General features: G+C 40.5%; 1 protein-coding gene across 5 annotated transcripts in view; it reads left to right on the plus strand.

Moving 5' to 3' along the window:
• Nucleotides 1-15,621, plus strand: part of LOC118399112 (mitogen-activated protein kinase kinase kinase kinase 3-like) — a 68,626-nt gene that overhangs the window by 22,455 nt on the left and 30,550 nt on the right. For all 5 annotated transcript variants that reach the window (XM_052475087.1, XM_052475090.1, XM_035795009.2 and 2 more), the window contains exon 2: nt 7,457-7,514. In XM_052475087.1, coding sequence (XP_052331047.1) covers nt 7,457-7,514 — 58 coding nt within the window. The remainder of the gene's footprint in view (nt 1-7,456; nt 7,515-15,621) is intronic.

Here is a 15,621-nt window from a genome sequence, read left to right on the forward strand (position 1 = left end):
TCCAAGCAGTTCCTAAATTAACTCGTAATCTATTGTTTGTGTCCAGTCTTAACTGCATTAGGCCTCAGCCAGGATGGGTGATGTGGGGGGGGTAGTAAACTATGAATTTTGCTCATCAAGCTTTCGCAAGATTTGAATCAAGTCTGACTGAGTGGGGTTTGAAAAGTGAGTCATCTTGCCTACTCTGGTGTGCTGTGTTGATGAGTTAGAATCATAGTCAAAGGGAGTGTTTGGAGTGGCTTAGACATTTGACATTAGGGGACGAGTTCAAATCACTCACCATAACCAGGTTTACAGCCAACCTTGTTTTGCAATCAAAGTACATCGGATAAAAATTGCCACGATATGCCTCATGGAAACAGCTCATTTGTATGTAAACGTTCCAAATGTTGACCAAACTAAATGCATTAGACACGGTGGGATTGTTTTGTCGTAAAATAAATGGAGACTGCCTGTTACGCGAATGCAGTAAGCCAAGGTAAGTTGCTAGCTAGCATTAAACTTACCTTATAAAAAAACGAATCAATCATAATCACTAGTTAACTACACATGATATTACTAGATATTATCTAGCATGTCCTGCGTTGCATATAATCTGACTGAGCATACAAGTATCTGACTAAGCGGTGGTAGGCAGAAGCAGGTGCGTAAACATTCATTCAAACAGCACTTTTGTGCGTTTTGCCAGCAGCTCTTCGTTGTGCGTCAAGCATTGCGCTGTTTATGACTTCAAGCCTATCAACTCCCAAGATGAGGCTTGTGTAACCGAAGTAAAATGGCTAGCTAGTTAGCGCGTGTTAATTGTCATTGTGTTGCTGGTTTGAGCCCAGGGAGGAGAGGGACGGAAGCTATACTGTTACACAGGCAATACTAAAGTGCCTATAAGAACATCCAATAGTCAACGGTTAATGAAATACAAATGGTAAAGGGAAATAGTCCTATTATTCATATAATAACTACAACCTTAAACTTCTTACCTGGGAAGAAGGAACCACCAGCTTTGATATGTTCTCATATTCTGAGCAAGGAACTGAACCGTTAGCTTTCTTACATGGCACATATTTTACTTGGAACATATTGCACTTTTACTTTCTTCTCCAACACTTTGTTTTTGCATTATTTAAACCAAATTGAATGTTTCATTATTTACTTGAAGCTAAATTGATTTTATTTATGTATTATATTAAGTTAAAATAAGTGTTCATTCAGTATTGTTGTAATTGTCATTATTACGAATAAAAAAATAAAAAATTGACCGATTTTTTTAAAAATATTTTTTATATTTTTTTTATTTTATTTTATTTAAAAAAAAAAAAATTTAATTGGTATCAGCTTTTATGGTCCTCCAATAATCGGTATCGGTGTTGAAAAATCATAATCGGTCGACCTCTAGCTCTTAACTGACTTGCTTAGTTAAATAAAGGTGTAAAAAAAAACGGCCAAATCAGTGTCCAAAAATACCGATTTCCGATTGTTATGAAAACTTGAAATCGGCCCTAATTAATCGGCCATTCCGATTTAATTGGTCGACCTCTAGTTCACACCCTGCTACACTTGTGAGAAACCAGTTTTGATTTATTTAATGTAATTTCCGTGCTCCATATGAACAATGAGCGTGTGCCTGGTTTCTCTGTCCTGGTGATGTTGACGGAGAGCTTGCCCCTGAACACGCATAGAAGTACCTGGCCTGCTTCTCACGAATATCAAATGTAGGAAAGTGCCCATCTGGGCTTCTCAGTATTTGTATTTTCTTTCCTCAGCCTAGAGAGGAATGTGTTTGTCCTCAGCCCTGGAGGGAAGCCAAAGTCATTCCACTACCCTGGAGTGGTAAAGCGGCCTTAACTGGTTCTAACAGCAGTTTTGGCTTGCTGCCAGCTCTAAGCAAACTGTTGGAAAAAATGGTTTAGACCAAATACAATGCTATTTCTCTGTAAAACAATGAAGACTTTCAGCATGCTTTTAGAGAAGGGCGCTCAATGTGTACTGCACTGACTGAAATTAATTATGAGCTGTACTGTTAGATTTCTATGCAGCCTTTGATATTATTGGCCATAACCTTGTTGTTGAGAGAATTTGTGTTATGGCTTTTCAACCTCGGCTCTGAATCCATGATATGGCAATCTAATATAACTCAGAGGATTTTCTTTTAATGGAGCTTCTCTAATGTCAAACACAAAGTGAGGTGTACCGCAGGACAGCTCTCTAGGCCTTCTACTCTTTTCTATTTTTACCAATGACCTGCCACTGGCATTAAACAAAACATGTGTGTCCATATTTGCTGATGATTCAACCATATACTTATCAGCAACCACAGCTAATGTAGTCACTGAAACCCTTAACAAAGAGTCTGTCAGTTTTGGAATGGGTGGCCAGAAATAAACTGGCCTTAAACATCTCTAAAACTAAGAGTATTGTATTTGGTACAAATCATTCACTAAGTTCTAGACCTTAGCTGAATCTGGTAATAAATGGTGTTGCTGTTGAACAAGTTGAGGAGACTATATTACTTGGTGTTACCTTCAATTGTAAACTGTCCCGGTCAAAACATATACAGTGCATTTGGAAAATATTCAGAACCCTTGACTTTTTCCATATTTTGTTACGTTACAGCCTTCTTCTGAAATGGATTAAATAAATAAATCCTCAACAATGTACACACAATACCTCATAATGACAAAGCAAAAAAAGTTTGGACACTTTTCTCAGTACTTTGTTGAAGCACCTTTGGCAATGATTACAGCCTCGAGTCTTCTTGGTTATGACACTACACGCTTGGCACACTTGTATTTGGGGAGTTTCTCCCATTCTTCTCCTCAGATCCTCTCTAGCTCTGTCCGGTTGGATGGGGAGCATCGCTGCACAGCTATATTCAGGTCTCTCCAGAGATGTTTGATCAGGTTCAACTCTGGACTCTGGCTGGGCCACTCAAGGACATTAAGGCTTGTCCCGAAGCCACTCCTGTGTTGTCTTGGCTGTGTGCTTAGGGTCGTTGCCCGGTTGAAAACTGAACCTTTGCCCCCAGTCTGAGGTCCTGAGCACTCTAGAGCAGGTTTTCATCAATTCTCTCTGTACTCTACTCTGTCCATCTTTCTCCCCCGATTGCTCAGTTTGGCTGGGCGACCAGCTCTAGGAAGAGTCTTGGTGGTTCCAAACTGCTTCCGTTTAAGATTGATGGAGGCCACTGTGTTCTTGGGGACCTTCAATGCTGCAGAAATGTTTTGGTACCCTTCCCGAGAACTGTGCCTCGACGCAATCCTGTCTTGGAAAACTACGGACAATTCCTTCGACCTCGTGGCTTGGTTTTTGCTCTGACATGCACTGCACTTTTGAATAAATTTGCTAACATTTCTAAACACCTGTTTTCATGTTGTCATTATGGGTTATTGTATTTCGATTACTCAGGCTTTTTTGTTTTTAATCCATTTTAGAATACACTGTCACGTAACAAAATGGGGAAAATGTCAAGGGGTCTGAATACTTTCCGAAGGCACTCAGTTCCTCCAGTTTTTTCTCTAACTTATTCTGTGCCTCATATGGTAGTGTTTTGCCATCTGTACTGATAGTCCCTAAATTTCCTTTTAATATGAACTCTTGACATAAATTGCTTTTGTTTTACAAATGAGTTTTGAATAAATGCACATTTTAAAAATGTCCCCTACAATAAATGGATCTGCTGTACCTATATTATGTTGGAGAAAGTCAGTTATAAATGATTCTGTCCTGGTTAAAACCAACTTGTTATCCAATAGGCTTTGATTGCGTTTCTATTATCCTCGACCAAGTGGAAATTCTGTAAGCGTAATTAGTTGGCCGTCATTGTAAATAAGAATTTGTTCTTAACTGACTTGCCAAGTTAAATACAAAGTACCTTGGACCCACCTACTCATTCAATGGTTTTGCTTTATTTTTACTATACTACTTTTGATTGTTTTCTACATTGTGGAATAATAGTGAAGGCATAGAAACTATGAAATAGCACACATGGGATCATGTTGTTACCAAGAAAGTGTTAAATAAATCTAAATATATTTTATATTCTTTAAAGTAGCCACCCTTTGCCTTGCCGATAGCCTTGCACACTCTTGGCATTCTCTCAACCAGCTTCACGGGGAATGATTTTTCCTACATTCTTGAAGGAGTTCCCGCATTTGCTGAACACTTGTTGGCTGCTTTTCCTTCACTCTGCAGTCCAACTCATACCAAACCATCTCAAGTGGGTTGAGGTTGCGTGATTGTGGAGGCCAGGTCATCTTATGCAGCACTCCTTAGTCACTCTCTTTAGTCAAATAGCCCTTACACAGCCTGGAGGTGTATTGTCCTGTGGGGGAGAAAAAAATGATAGTCCCACTAAGCGCAAACCAGATGGGATGGCATATCATTGCAGAATGCTGAGGTAGCCATGCTGGTTGTGTACCTTGAGTTCTAAATAAATCACCAACAGTGTCACAAGCGAAGTACCCCCACACCATCACACCTCCATGCTTCACGGTGGGAACCACACATGTGGAGATATCCGTTCAACTACTCTGCATCTCACAAAGACAGTGATTGAAAACCAAAATCTCAAATTTGGACTCATCAGACCAAACGACAGATTTCCACTGGTCTAATGTCCATTGCTTGTGTTTTGTGGCCCAAGCAAGTCTCTTCTTCTTATTGGTGTCCTTTAGTAGTGGGTTCTTTCCAGCAATTTGACCATGAAGGCCTGATTCATGCAGTCTCCTCTGAACAGTTGATGTTGATGTGTCTGTTACTTGAACTCTGAAGCATTTATTTGGGCTGCAATTTCTGAGGCTGGTAACTCTAATGATCTTATCCTCTGCAGCAGAGGTAACTCTGGATCTTCCTTTCCTGTGGCGGTCCTCATGAGAGCCAGTTTCATCAGGTTTTTGTGACTGCGCTTGAGGAATCGTTCAAAGTTCTTGACATTTTTGGGTTTGACTGACCTTAATGTCTTAAAGTAATGATGGACTATCATTTCTCTTTGCTTATTTGAGCTGTTCTTGCCATAATATGAACTTGGTATTTTACCAAATAGGTCTGTATACCCCCTACCTTGTCACAGCACAACTGATTGGCTCAAGAAATTCCACAATTAACTTTTAACACGGCACACCTGTTAATTGAAATGCGTTCCAGGTGACTTCCTCGTGAAGCTGGTTGAGAGAATGCCAAGAGTGTGTAAAGTTGTCATCAAGGCAAAGTGTGGCTACTTTTGAAGGATCTCAAATCTAAAATATATTTAACACTTTTTTGGTTACTACATTATTCCGTATTTGTTATTTCATAGTTATTCTACAATGTAGAAAATAGTAAAAATAACAGCTCTTGACTGGTACTGTATATGCCAATGATTTTGACTGAGTCACACATTGTTCTGGAAATATCTAAATTGTTTGAATAGTCAACATACACACAACACTGACACCTCACTCACTCCACCAGACATGCCACCATGGGTCTTTTCACTTTCACAGTCCCCAGTTCCAGAACAATTAGGATCCCCCCCGGCTAATGGGGATCCTAATCAAATAAAAATCACACAGTAAGTCAACAAAGGATATATTTTTTCTTCCATTCAAAAGATCATAATCCTCAGTATTTGAAAAATGTTTCCAACACTCGCCCCTCGATCATCAGCGTCGCTGATAAATAGGCTATGGTGAAGTTGTCAATTCATTATAGCTTACTTTCGGAAAGCCTAAGGTAGGCCTAGGTTTTTTAAAATACATTTTAAGGAAATGATAAATATTTGTTTTTTTTTGTCTGACACGCTGGTGGCTTTGATTGACAGGTGCTTTTACGGGAGTGTGCTTGAGTTCGCCTGATTCTCTCTCTCGGCCTCCATGTCCATTCAGAAAGTTTCCAAAATTAGCCTGTCTGGACTCCATCCTTTTTTAAAATAAGAATCAAACGCTCCTGTCATGATTTTAATCTTGTAAAAGGGATTTTTTCAGTAGCATAGGCAAACTAGATATCTATCTTTGAAGAACATATGCCATAGCCATCGAATGACCGCAACAGCAGGGGTTGTGATATACAAATATTTCAGGAAAAGTGTGAGAACCCATTAGACTTTGTTTAAATGGTTGTGTGCGTCAAAATAGGAAATGAATTTAAAAAATGTTAGCTGCAGAAAAGCCAACAGACAATGAATGATAAGTTATGAAATATATCTTCATTTTGACTCCGTTAATGTTGTCAACAAGAAAATGCGACAATCTCTCCAACCTGGCATTTATTCATTTGTTAATATTTATAAGTAATAGTATACGAAGCGTAATGGCTTGTTTCAGATAGGTTTTATTAAGATGCATATTCATGTAAACAAGTCTACAAACAATTGTGACCCCCCCACATGATGATATTGTGTGGTCCTTTCGCTACAACTCAGGAAAGTATGCTCTTTATTAGGCTACCGATGAAATCAGACAGGAACTTCACTGAGTGGTGAAAGTGCACGGTGATGAGGTTGATACTCCAATAAATATTGCGGGTCTTATTCTGGTGACATGATGATCTATGCTTGGCTGCTGTTTTGACAAAGTTTTTATCTGTCTAGCTTTTTGTCCATAATAATCTGATGTGGGCTTCACCCGCACTGTATCTGCAAGCTGTTGCCTAGAGCGCACGTCCCAAGACCAGAGTGGGAAATGAGCTATGGAAACCCATTGAAGTATTATTTTATTCGATAAATGGGAATTTAACCTCAAATATTATTTAATGTGCACTGCTTCATCACCGCACAGCCTTTCATCTGCAACACGTCCATTTGATGGAAACACTTCTCTGGTTGGGAAATGTGCATATTGTTTTTATGTTTTAGAATACTGGCGTGAAAAATCTGTCTCCAGTTGGATAGAAGCCTAGCTCATGTTAGATTTCTCTGAGGCATAAAAATGGACTTTCAGTCAAGGAATGCCAATGTTTTCAGTCTGTTTCCATCTCTGTTTGTTTTTTTTTCATTTAGGGTTGTGTGATTTGTGCAACAACTAACATTCTCAGTCTGATGTTTTAGAACGCAATAAGCTTCTGTTTGAATTGATGACTGCTAACTGATTAAGTGTTGTAATGTCTGAGCTTATTTGCTTTTCAAAGGTGAATCATCCATCTTCAGTAATATCCATGTTCAAACAAATGTGTTTGACTCTTTACTTGCCTCTTGAACTCACACACATCTCTTTACATAGATTCTGGCATAAGCTACAAAAATATATCATTCTATTATCATACAATACTTTGGATACATGTGCTTGTGTTAGCCTGCAAGGCCAGTTGGCAGGCAAGCAGTGTTATCCTGCAGTAGCAGCCTGCTCACTGATCGAGCATACACTTTCTCAGGCTTAAAAACAGTGTTGGTCTGACAGAGGCCAGTCCGCTCTAAAGCCCACTGTGTTACCCCTTGCTGACAGCTGGCTAATAAATGCTCTCTTTTTTTGTCTCATCTGTTCTCCAGGCCCGTAATGTCAACACTGGGGAGTTGGCTGCCATTAAAGTCATTAAGCTGGAACCTGGTAAGCCCTCTTCTCTCTCTGCCATGTGTCATCATCACTAACATTTCCCTCTCCCGACTTCTAATTTCTTCCCCTTTCTCTTTTTCCTTCCTTCTCCTTTCTCTCGTCTCTTATCCCGGTCTGTCATCCACTGTTACCCTGTTTCACCAGTCTTTTACAAACCCATTTACAGTCGGCCATCTCTTGTCACATTCTGTTGCAGAGTCATAACCAATTGGTTATTTTGTTAATCTCACCAGCCGCTGAATTCTAATTATCCCTTAGAAAGACAAGGTCTTGTCTCTGTCCTAGTGAACAATTGAAGTCTAATGTGTGCATTTTATGATTCTCGACCAGATGTTGGTTCACAGTACACTGAATTAATGATTAAATGGAACTTTAAACATTTATTTGATGTTTTTGCTTGTAAATTATGAGCATCGTCATTCAAGCATCTCTCCTCTAGTGTTGATCTTTCTGCCAATGTTGAATTATTGAGCCACATATTCAAAGCCCTTTAATGGAAGTGTATCGTGGCCGGTACATTCCGGTCAGCTTCCCAAGTCTACAGCACAGCTCGAGGGCCAAAGGAAATATCATGCAGCATGTGCAAACTCACACGCAGTGTCCCAGTTTCCGCTTCCTCCTTCATAGAACGGTCTATCTATCTTTTTTTCGTTTACATTCCTCCCACACTGAAAGCTTTGTTGAATGCGTGTTGCCTGTTGAGTATATTTTTGTTGAGCACACAAATCTTCATTCTTGCATCAGAAAGAGGATGAGGCTTAGTTTATAAGATAACATCCTGCTCTCAGTTTTTCAGTTTAAGTAGACTAAATCCCCTCTGAGTATTTTGATGGTGTGATCTTCTTAAGAGATGCATCTGTAGAGAAGTGAGGGAGTAGCCTAGTCTGTCTACTGTACCAAGATGCTTTTTAGACTCCATTTCTTGTATGTGGGCCTTGTCCCTCTGCATCTAACTTGATGAAAGATGTTCACATCTTTTGAGATTTATATTTTGAATATAGTCTATCTTTTCAGTTGCTATGAATTTAATCTGAAGGAAAGAATGAGCTTTGCCACCTAATGTCTCTGTTATAGGCCTAATAGTTAAAGATGAAACATTAAGAGAGATGAGGAATTGGAATGCACCCAATGTATGCTAGGTACCAGATAAGACATTAGGAACACATGGAATGCTTTCAACATTGCTTTAATTGGCAGTGAAATAAAAAAAAATAAAGGCTGCCACATGGAGAACGCTAGTCTGTGTCCATTTTTAATGGTACTTTTTTAAGGGGGGTCAAAAGAAGCCAGGAACCGTGGCTGATGTGACACGCTCACGCTGGGAGCGATTACAGTGATGCCCTGGTGGAGTCAGGCTTGTCTCAGCTGATTGATAGGGACAGCTCAGTAGCAGGCCTGCAGATTGCATTAGTGCAGTGTTGAATATACTCACTACACACACACACACTCTCCCTTCTGCACACTCTGCATCATTGCTTCCCACCTGAGGAGACTGTGCAGTCACATAGAGTTTGTGCAGGTAGACTGACCACCACATGGGTTCACCTCTCCTTTTAGAACCTACTTGGAAACCCCTGCTCACTTGCCCCTGAAAACCGGTTGGATCTCATTGCTGACTCTATTGGAGTGCAGTATGTGTAGTTGTCATGCCCAGCTGAAACCCTAGAGCCATGACCTAAATGTGGGAAAAGAGCTGACGGCCAGTGGTTTTCAATAGCATTACGTTTGATATCTTAGCCTAGCGTTACATACTGTCTAGATGTTGATTTTAAACATCCACACCAGACGCCATCAGGACACCAGGTTGAAATATCAAAACGAACTCTGAACCAACTATATTCATTTTGGGACAGGTCAAAACACATGAAACATTAATGGACATTTAGCTTGCTGTTGCTAGCTAATTTGTCCTGTGATATAAGCATTGGGTTGTTATTTTACTGTTTATTGTGTATGCATAGTCACTTCACCCCTACCTACATGTACAAATGACCTCTTAATCTGTACCCCTGCACATTGACTTGGTACTGGTACCCCCTGTATATAGCCTCGTTATTGTTACTTTTTATAATTTTTTTGTTTATTTAGTAAATATTTTCTTAACCAACAGTGCAGTTCAAGAAGAGTTAAGGGCTTGTAAGTAAGCATTTCACAGTAAGGTCTACACTTCGTATTGTACACTTTGTATTCGGCCCATGTGACAAATAAAGTTTGATTTTCCTGAAATGCACTTTTTTTTCCCTGGCTCTTTTTATAGAATTTTGACCCATTTTGAGTCACACAAAATCATGTGTTCTGTAAATTCAATTGATTGGATATGATTTGGAAAGGCACACACCTGTCTATATAAGGTCCCACAGTTGGCAGTGCGTGTCAGCAAAAACCAAGCCATGAGGTCGAAGGAGTTGTCCGTTGAGCTCCGAGACAGGATTGTGTCGAGGCACAGATCTGAGGTAGGGTACCAAAAAATGTCTGCAGCATGGAAGGTCCCCAAGAACATAGTGACCTCCATCATTCTTAAATGGAAGAAGTTTGAGACCACCAAGACAATTCCTTTTGGGGTTCAATTTTTAACTACCCCCCCATCCCCTATTATTATTATTAATATTAATATACATAATAACACAATATTTCTGTCCATGTTCATTATGATTTTAGTGACAACAAAAAAATCTAAATATGAGTTCAAGTCTCAGCAGAGCCCCTTGTCCAATGGGTTTATCCTCTGGCGTGTTGATGTTCTCTGTATCCATAGCCAGAATGATTTAGCAGTGCATGGTGAATGAACAGGTTTCATGTTATATTCATCAGAGGTGTCGGGAGGGTGAAGTTTGTGAATGAATAAAAATGGTTTTTGCAATTATACAGATTAACAAAACATGCACAGGACAGTGTTCATAACCTGTTTTTTTGTGGTAAATGTGAATTTTAAAAAACTGTTTTGATAATGGTTTTCACGCACATACCTTGTCCATAATGTAGAGGCCTATGGGATATTTATTTACAAGGTAAGGGAGGAGGATGCTAACTGTGATCTGCATAACATACCAGTACCAATTCATATACCTTTGTATGCCTCCTCGTCTGTATACCTACAGACACAAAAGTGAGCAGTTCAGTCATCTGCACCCAATACAGCTATCCTTCAACATATTCTTATAGCCTTCAACATGTTCTCATAGCATGCATAGTCTTACCTCCTTTGTTGATTGATATTTATTGAATTGTCAATTTTCTGTTTTAGAAAGATTTGCACAAAATCTGAAAAGATGGATGGTATCATCATAAAACTATCCATTTAGATCAAACAAGGGACAGACCTTAAACTGAGGAGATTTTCTTTTTTAATGTTTCGCTTAAGTGCCTGCACCTGTTGTCCTTTTCAAATTCAATGTTCCTGCAAGAACCCCCACTAAGGAGGTTCCTCGATGAACACCTCCTATGGAGTTCTTGGAAGAACCTTTTGGGGGCAATTTTCAGTGCCAAGAACCCTAAGGTTGTTAAAAAACTGAGGGTCTTAGAACCCTTGTTGAACCCCTAATTTGTTAGTGTATGTGTACATTTATTTTGCACCGCGAGTGGTGGGGTCAGCTTGTTAGCCTAAACTGTCTTAAACTCATTGGCTGTATATTACACCTCCTTTGCCTTCTCCTACACAGAGACACGATGTTGGTGTTGTCTTAATGTTCAACTTTTAGCCACACGTTGAGCGTTAAGAGGGGAACAATCCATCTGTGGTTAGTTGTTATTCTTCTCTCTCTGTGTTGTCGCCAGGCTAGCTGTCAGGCTGGTCGTCCTGTAAAATAGCCATTGCGGATGCATACTCCATGGAAATGTAGTTGTCACAGTCGGAGGATTAGGTTATTCTTCACTGGAGCTATAACTTTATTTTTAGTTTTCTCTTAAGGGTGTTTGAGAATGTACTCCCATTCTTTCCAGTGTCTCTGTTCCCTCTTGCGTGTGTGTGTGCACGTTTTCAAATGTCTGTGCTTCTTAGTAGGTTTGTCACGATGTGGGTGTATGTTTATGTTTGGTGTGTGTTACCCTCGCCCTGTATTTATATAATGGGGTGACTACAGCACAAGCTTATGGAGTTTGGCTTCAGGAGATATGGAAATGTCATACTTTCAGACTTGTGCTTTTTCTTACATGCTTCAAGGTTTATTCTCAAGCTTCCCTTCTGTTGACAACTGCGTTGCTTAGCTTTGAGAAAAGGTCTTTAGCTTTGATGACTTCAGACAGTTCTCGAACAGTAAGCTGGAATAAGCAGCTGAAATGGGGTGTTTTTCTCATCCATCCACGTTTCCGTATGCAAATCCTTACAGGTCTCACTGTCCCAACAAACACCGCTGCCATACATTTTATTTAGAAGAAAGTTTGACTTTTTGTTTTGAATACTTTGCCAGGGGGCAGGTTGTGTGTTACCTAAGGTTTGTCTACCTGCAGCAGCATTCTGCAGTGGAACTGCTAATGGTATAAGACTGATTAAACATAAGTGTCCCTACGGAACCACCAGGGTGTTACGTATGTTTTGCAGTTTGGACTGGAGCACCCATCAGAACATGTCAGGATTTACTGGGTTCTTGAATAACAAACTAGTGTGTGATATATTTTAAATCCTCACAGTGAACAGGCTACTTACTATTGATTCTAGGTGAATCCAGTCCTATACGGGCCACAGGGTCGTTCCATGTCATTTCAGCAAGCCATGACACACACCATCCGATTTTGTTCTGAAATTATTTCTGTATTTAGAAACAGGTAAGATTCCTGCAACATTATTTTGTTGAAATATAAGCTAATTGATTGCACACATTCAACATTTTAATTTATAGGATTCATAGAATATTGAATAAATATAGTACATAACATCTGATTGGGACCGAGCTTTTTTCTTACAATGTGTAACACAAGGAATCAAAAGAAATGTACAAAAGCCACCCACTGACCCCAATCCCAACCAAACAACAAGTATACGTTATCTAGTTCTCTCTGTCTGACAAGTAGTGTGGAACTGTGGCACGGAGTATTGTTTATTCATCCTATGTAATGTGTTCTCAGTGAATTTAGTGTTTTTTTTTGTGTGGTCTTTTCCTTCAGAGAAATGTGTAATTGAAGTTGTTACATCCTGATATTACCCGGTTCTGACCACAAGGTGGTGCTGTTCCTGCAATTTGGTAAGGTATGACTAAAACACGTTCTTTGGTTTTGTTTACCTGGCCATTGTTTTTAAATGCTAACTTTTTAGCATTTGAGGCATTAAATCCAATGCAAGTCAATGGTACAGATTTAGCATTTTACACCCTGCATATCCAAATAATCTATAAGTAACGTCATTGAGTTACACAATCCATTTAGATACTTATGGGTTATTTGGACATAAAGTGTGAAAATGCTAACATAGGTACCATAACTAAAGCATGGGTTGCTGTCATACCTTCTCCATAGACTGCGTACAGGGTCAGGAAATCAATATGTAATTTGGGTGAACTATCCCTTTAACATTGCTGAAACCAGCACCGTGCTCAGAACCTGGTAATATCAGGCGGCCCAAAGGGTCTGTGCTCAGCCCTCTCCTGTACTCCGTGTTCACCCATCAACTGAATCAAGTTTGCTGACGACACAACAGTGTTAGACCTGATTACCAATAACGATAAGAACCTTCTGTTTGGCTGTATCACCACCTGATATGGCAATTGCACCACCCACAAAGGCAGGGGTCTCTAGAGAGTGGTGTGGTCAGCCCAACTCATCACACTGCCTGCCCTCCAGGACACCTACAGCACCCGGTGTCACAGGATGGCCAAGAAGATCATCCACCCGAGCAACAGGTTGTTCACCCCGCTGCCATCTAAAAGGAGACCGTACAGGTGCATCGAAGCTGGGACACTACCATTAGGCCCGGGTCGCAGTTGGCGTTCCAATTCATCCCAAAGGTGTCGAAGGGGTTGTGGTCAGGGCTCTGTGCAGGTCAGTCAAGTTATTCCACACCGATCGTGACAAACCATTTCTGTATGGACTTTATGCACGGGGGCATTGTCATGCTGAAACAGAAAAGGGCCTTCCCCAAACTGTTGTCAAAGTTAGTACAGAATCGTCTAGAATGGGGCAGCAGGTAGTCTAGTGGTTAGAGCGTTGGGGCAGTAACCGAAAGGTTGCTGGATCAAATCCCCGAGCTGACAAGGTAAAAATCGGTCGTTTTGCCCCTGAACAAGGCAGTTAACCCACTGTTCCCTGGTAGGAAATCATTGTAAGTAAGAATGTTCTTAACTGACTTGCAAAGTTAAATAAAGGCTACTTTTTTAAAAGTCATTGTATGCTGTAGTGTTAAGATTTCCATTCACTGGAACTAAGGGGCCTAGCCCGAACCATGAAAAACAGCCCCAGACCATTATTCCTCCTCCACCAAACTTTACAGGTGACACTGCATTGGGGCAGGTAGTGTTTTCCTGGCATCTGCCAAACTAGATTCATCCGTCGGACTGCCAGATGGTGAAGTGCGATTCATCACTCCAGAGAACATTTTTCTACTGCTCCAGAGTCCAATGGAGGCGAGCTTTACACCACCCGAGCCGACGCTCACGGTGATCTTAGGCTTGTTTGCGGCTGCTCGGCCATGGAATCCCATTAAGCTCAGATGAACAGTTCTTGTGCTGATGTTGCTTCCAGAGGCAATTTGCAACTCAGTAGGGAGTGTTGCAACTGAGGACAGGCGTTTTTTTTTTACGCGCTTCAGCACTCAGTGGTCCCGTTCTGTGTGGTTGTGTGGTCCTCATGAGTGTCATCATAGTGCTTGATGGTTTTTGCTAATGCAATTGAAGATACTTTTTCCATATTGACTGACCTTCATGTCTTAAAGTAATAATGTACTGTTTCGATTTGCTTATTTGAGCTGTTCTTGCCATAATATGGACTTTTATCAAATAGGGCTATCTTCTGTATACCAGCCCTACCTTGTCACAACACAACTGAGTGGCTCAAACACATTAAGAAGGAAAGAAATTCCACAAATGAACTTTTATAATTCTACCCTGATGAAGACAGCTTGGCTGTCGAAACGTTGGTAATTACATTTTTGCATCTAAGCTCCTAGAGTGTGCGGCTCTCTTTATATTTTCAGACTCTCATGAGGACCGCACAGGAAAGGAAGACCCAGAGTTACCTCTGCTGCAGAGGATAAGTTCATTAGAGTTACCAGTCTCAGAAATTGCAGCCCAAATAAATGCTTCAGAGTTCAAGTAACAGGCACATCTCAACGTCAACTGTTCAGAGGAGACTGTGTGAATCAGGCCTTCATGGTCGAATTAATGCAAAGAAACCGCTACTAAAGGACACCAATAAGAAGAAGAGACTTTCTTGGGCCAAGAAACACGAGCAATGGATATTTGACCGGTGGACACCTGTCATTTTGGTCTGATATTTGTGAGACGCGGGCGAGGTGAAAGGAAGATCTCCACATGTGTGGCTCCCACCGTGAAGCATGGAGGAGGAGGTGTGACAGTGCCCTTTGCTGGTGACACTGTCTGTGATTTATTTAGAATTCAAAGCACACTTAACCAGCACAGCATTCTGCAGCGATACGCCATCCCATGTGGTTTCTGCATAGTCCCACTATAAAAAAAAATTCAACAGAACTATGACCCAACACACCGCCAGGCTGTGTAAGGGCTATTTGACCAAGAAGGAGAGTGCTGCATCAGATGACCTGGCCTCCACAATCACCCAACCACAAACCAATTGAGATGGTTTGGGATGAATTGGACCACAGAGTGAAGGAAAAGCAGCCAGCAAGTGCGGGAACTCCTTCAAGACTGTTGGAAAAGCATTCCAGGTGAAGCTAGCTGAGAGAATGGCAAGAGTGTTCAAAGCTGTCATCAAGGCAAAGGGTGGCTACTTTGAAGAATCGAAAAATATATTTTGATTTTGTTTACACCATGATTCCATATGTGTTATTTTGTAAGTTTGATCTCTGAACTATTATTCTACAATGTAAAAACAAACAAAAAAAAGTACAGAGAAACGCTTGAATGGTGTGTCCAAATCTTTTAGTGGTACTGTGTATATACCATTTTCTAGTTTTTATATAATTTCCACCTGTTGT

This window comes from Oncorhynchus keta, chromosome 2, assembly GCF_023373465.1.
Source record: "Oncorhynchus keta strain PuntledgeMale-10-30-2019 chromosome 2, Oket_V2, whole genome shotgun sequence".
Classification (NCBI taxonomy): domain Eukaryota; kingdom Metazoa; phylum Chordata; class Actinopteri; order Salmoniformes; family Salmonidae; genus Oncorhynchus; species Oncorhynchus keta.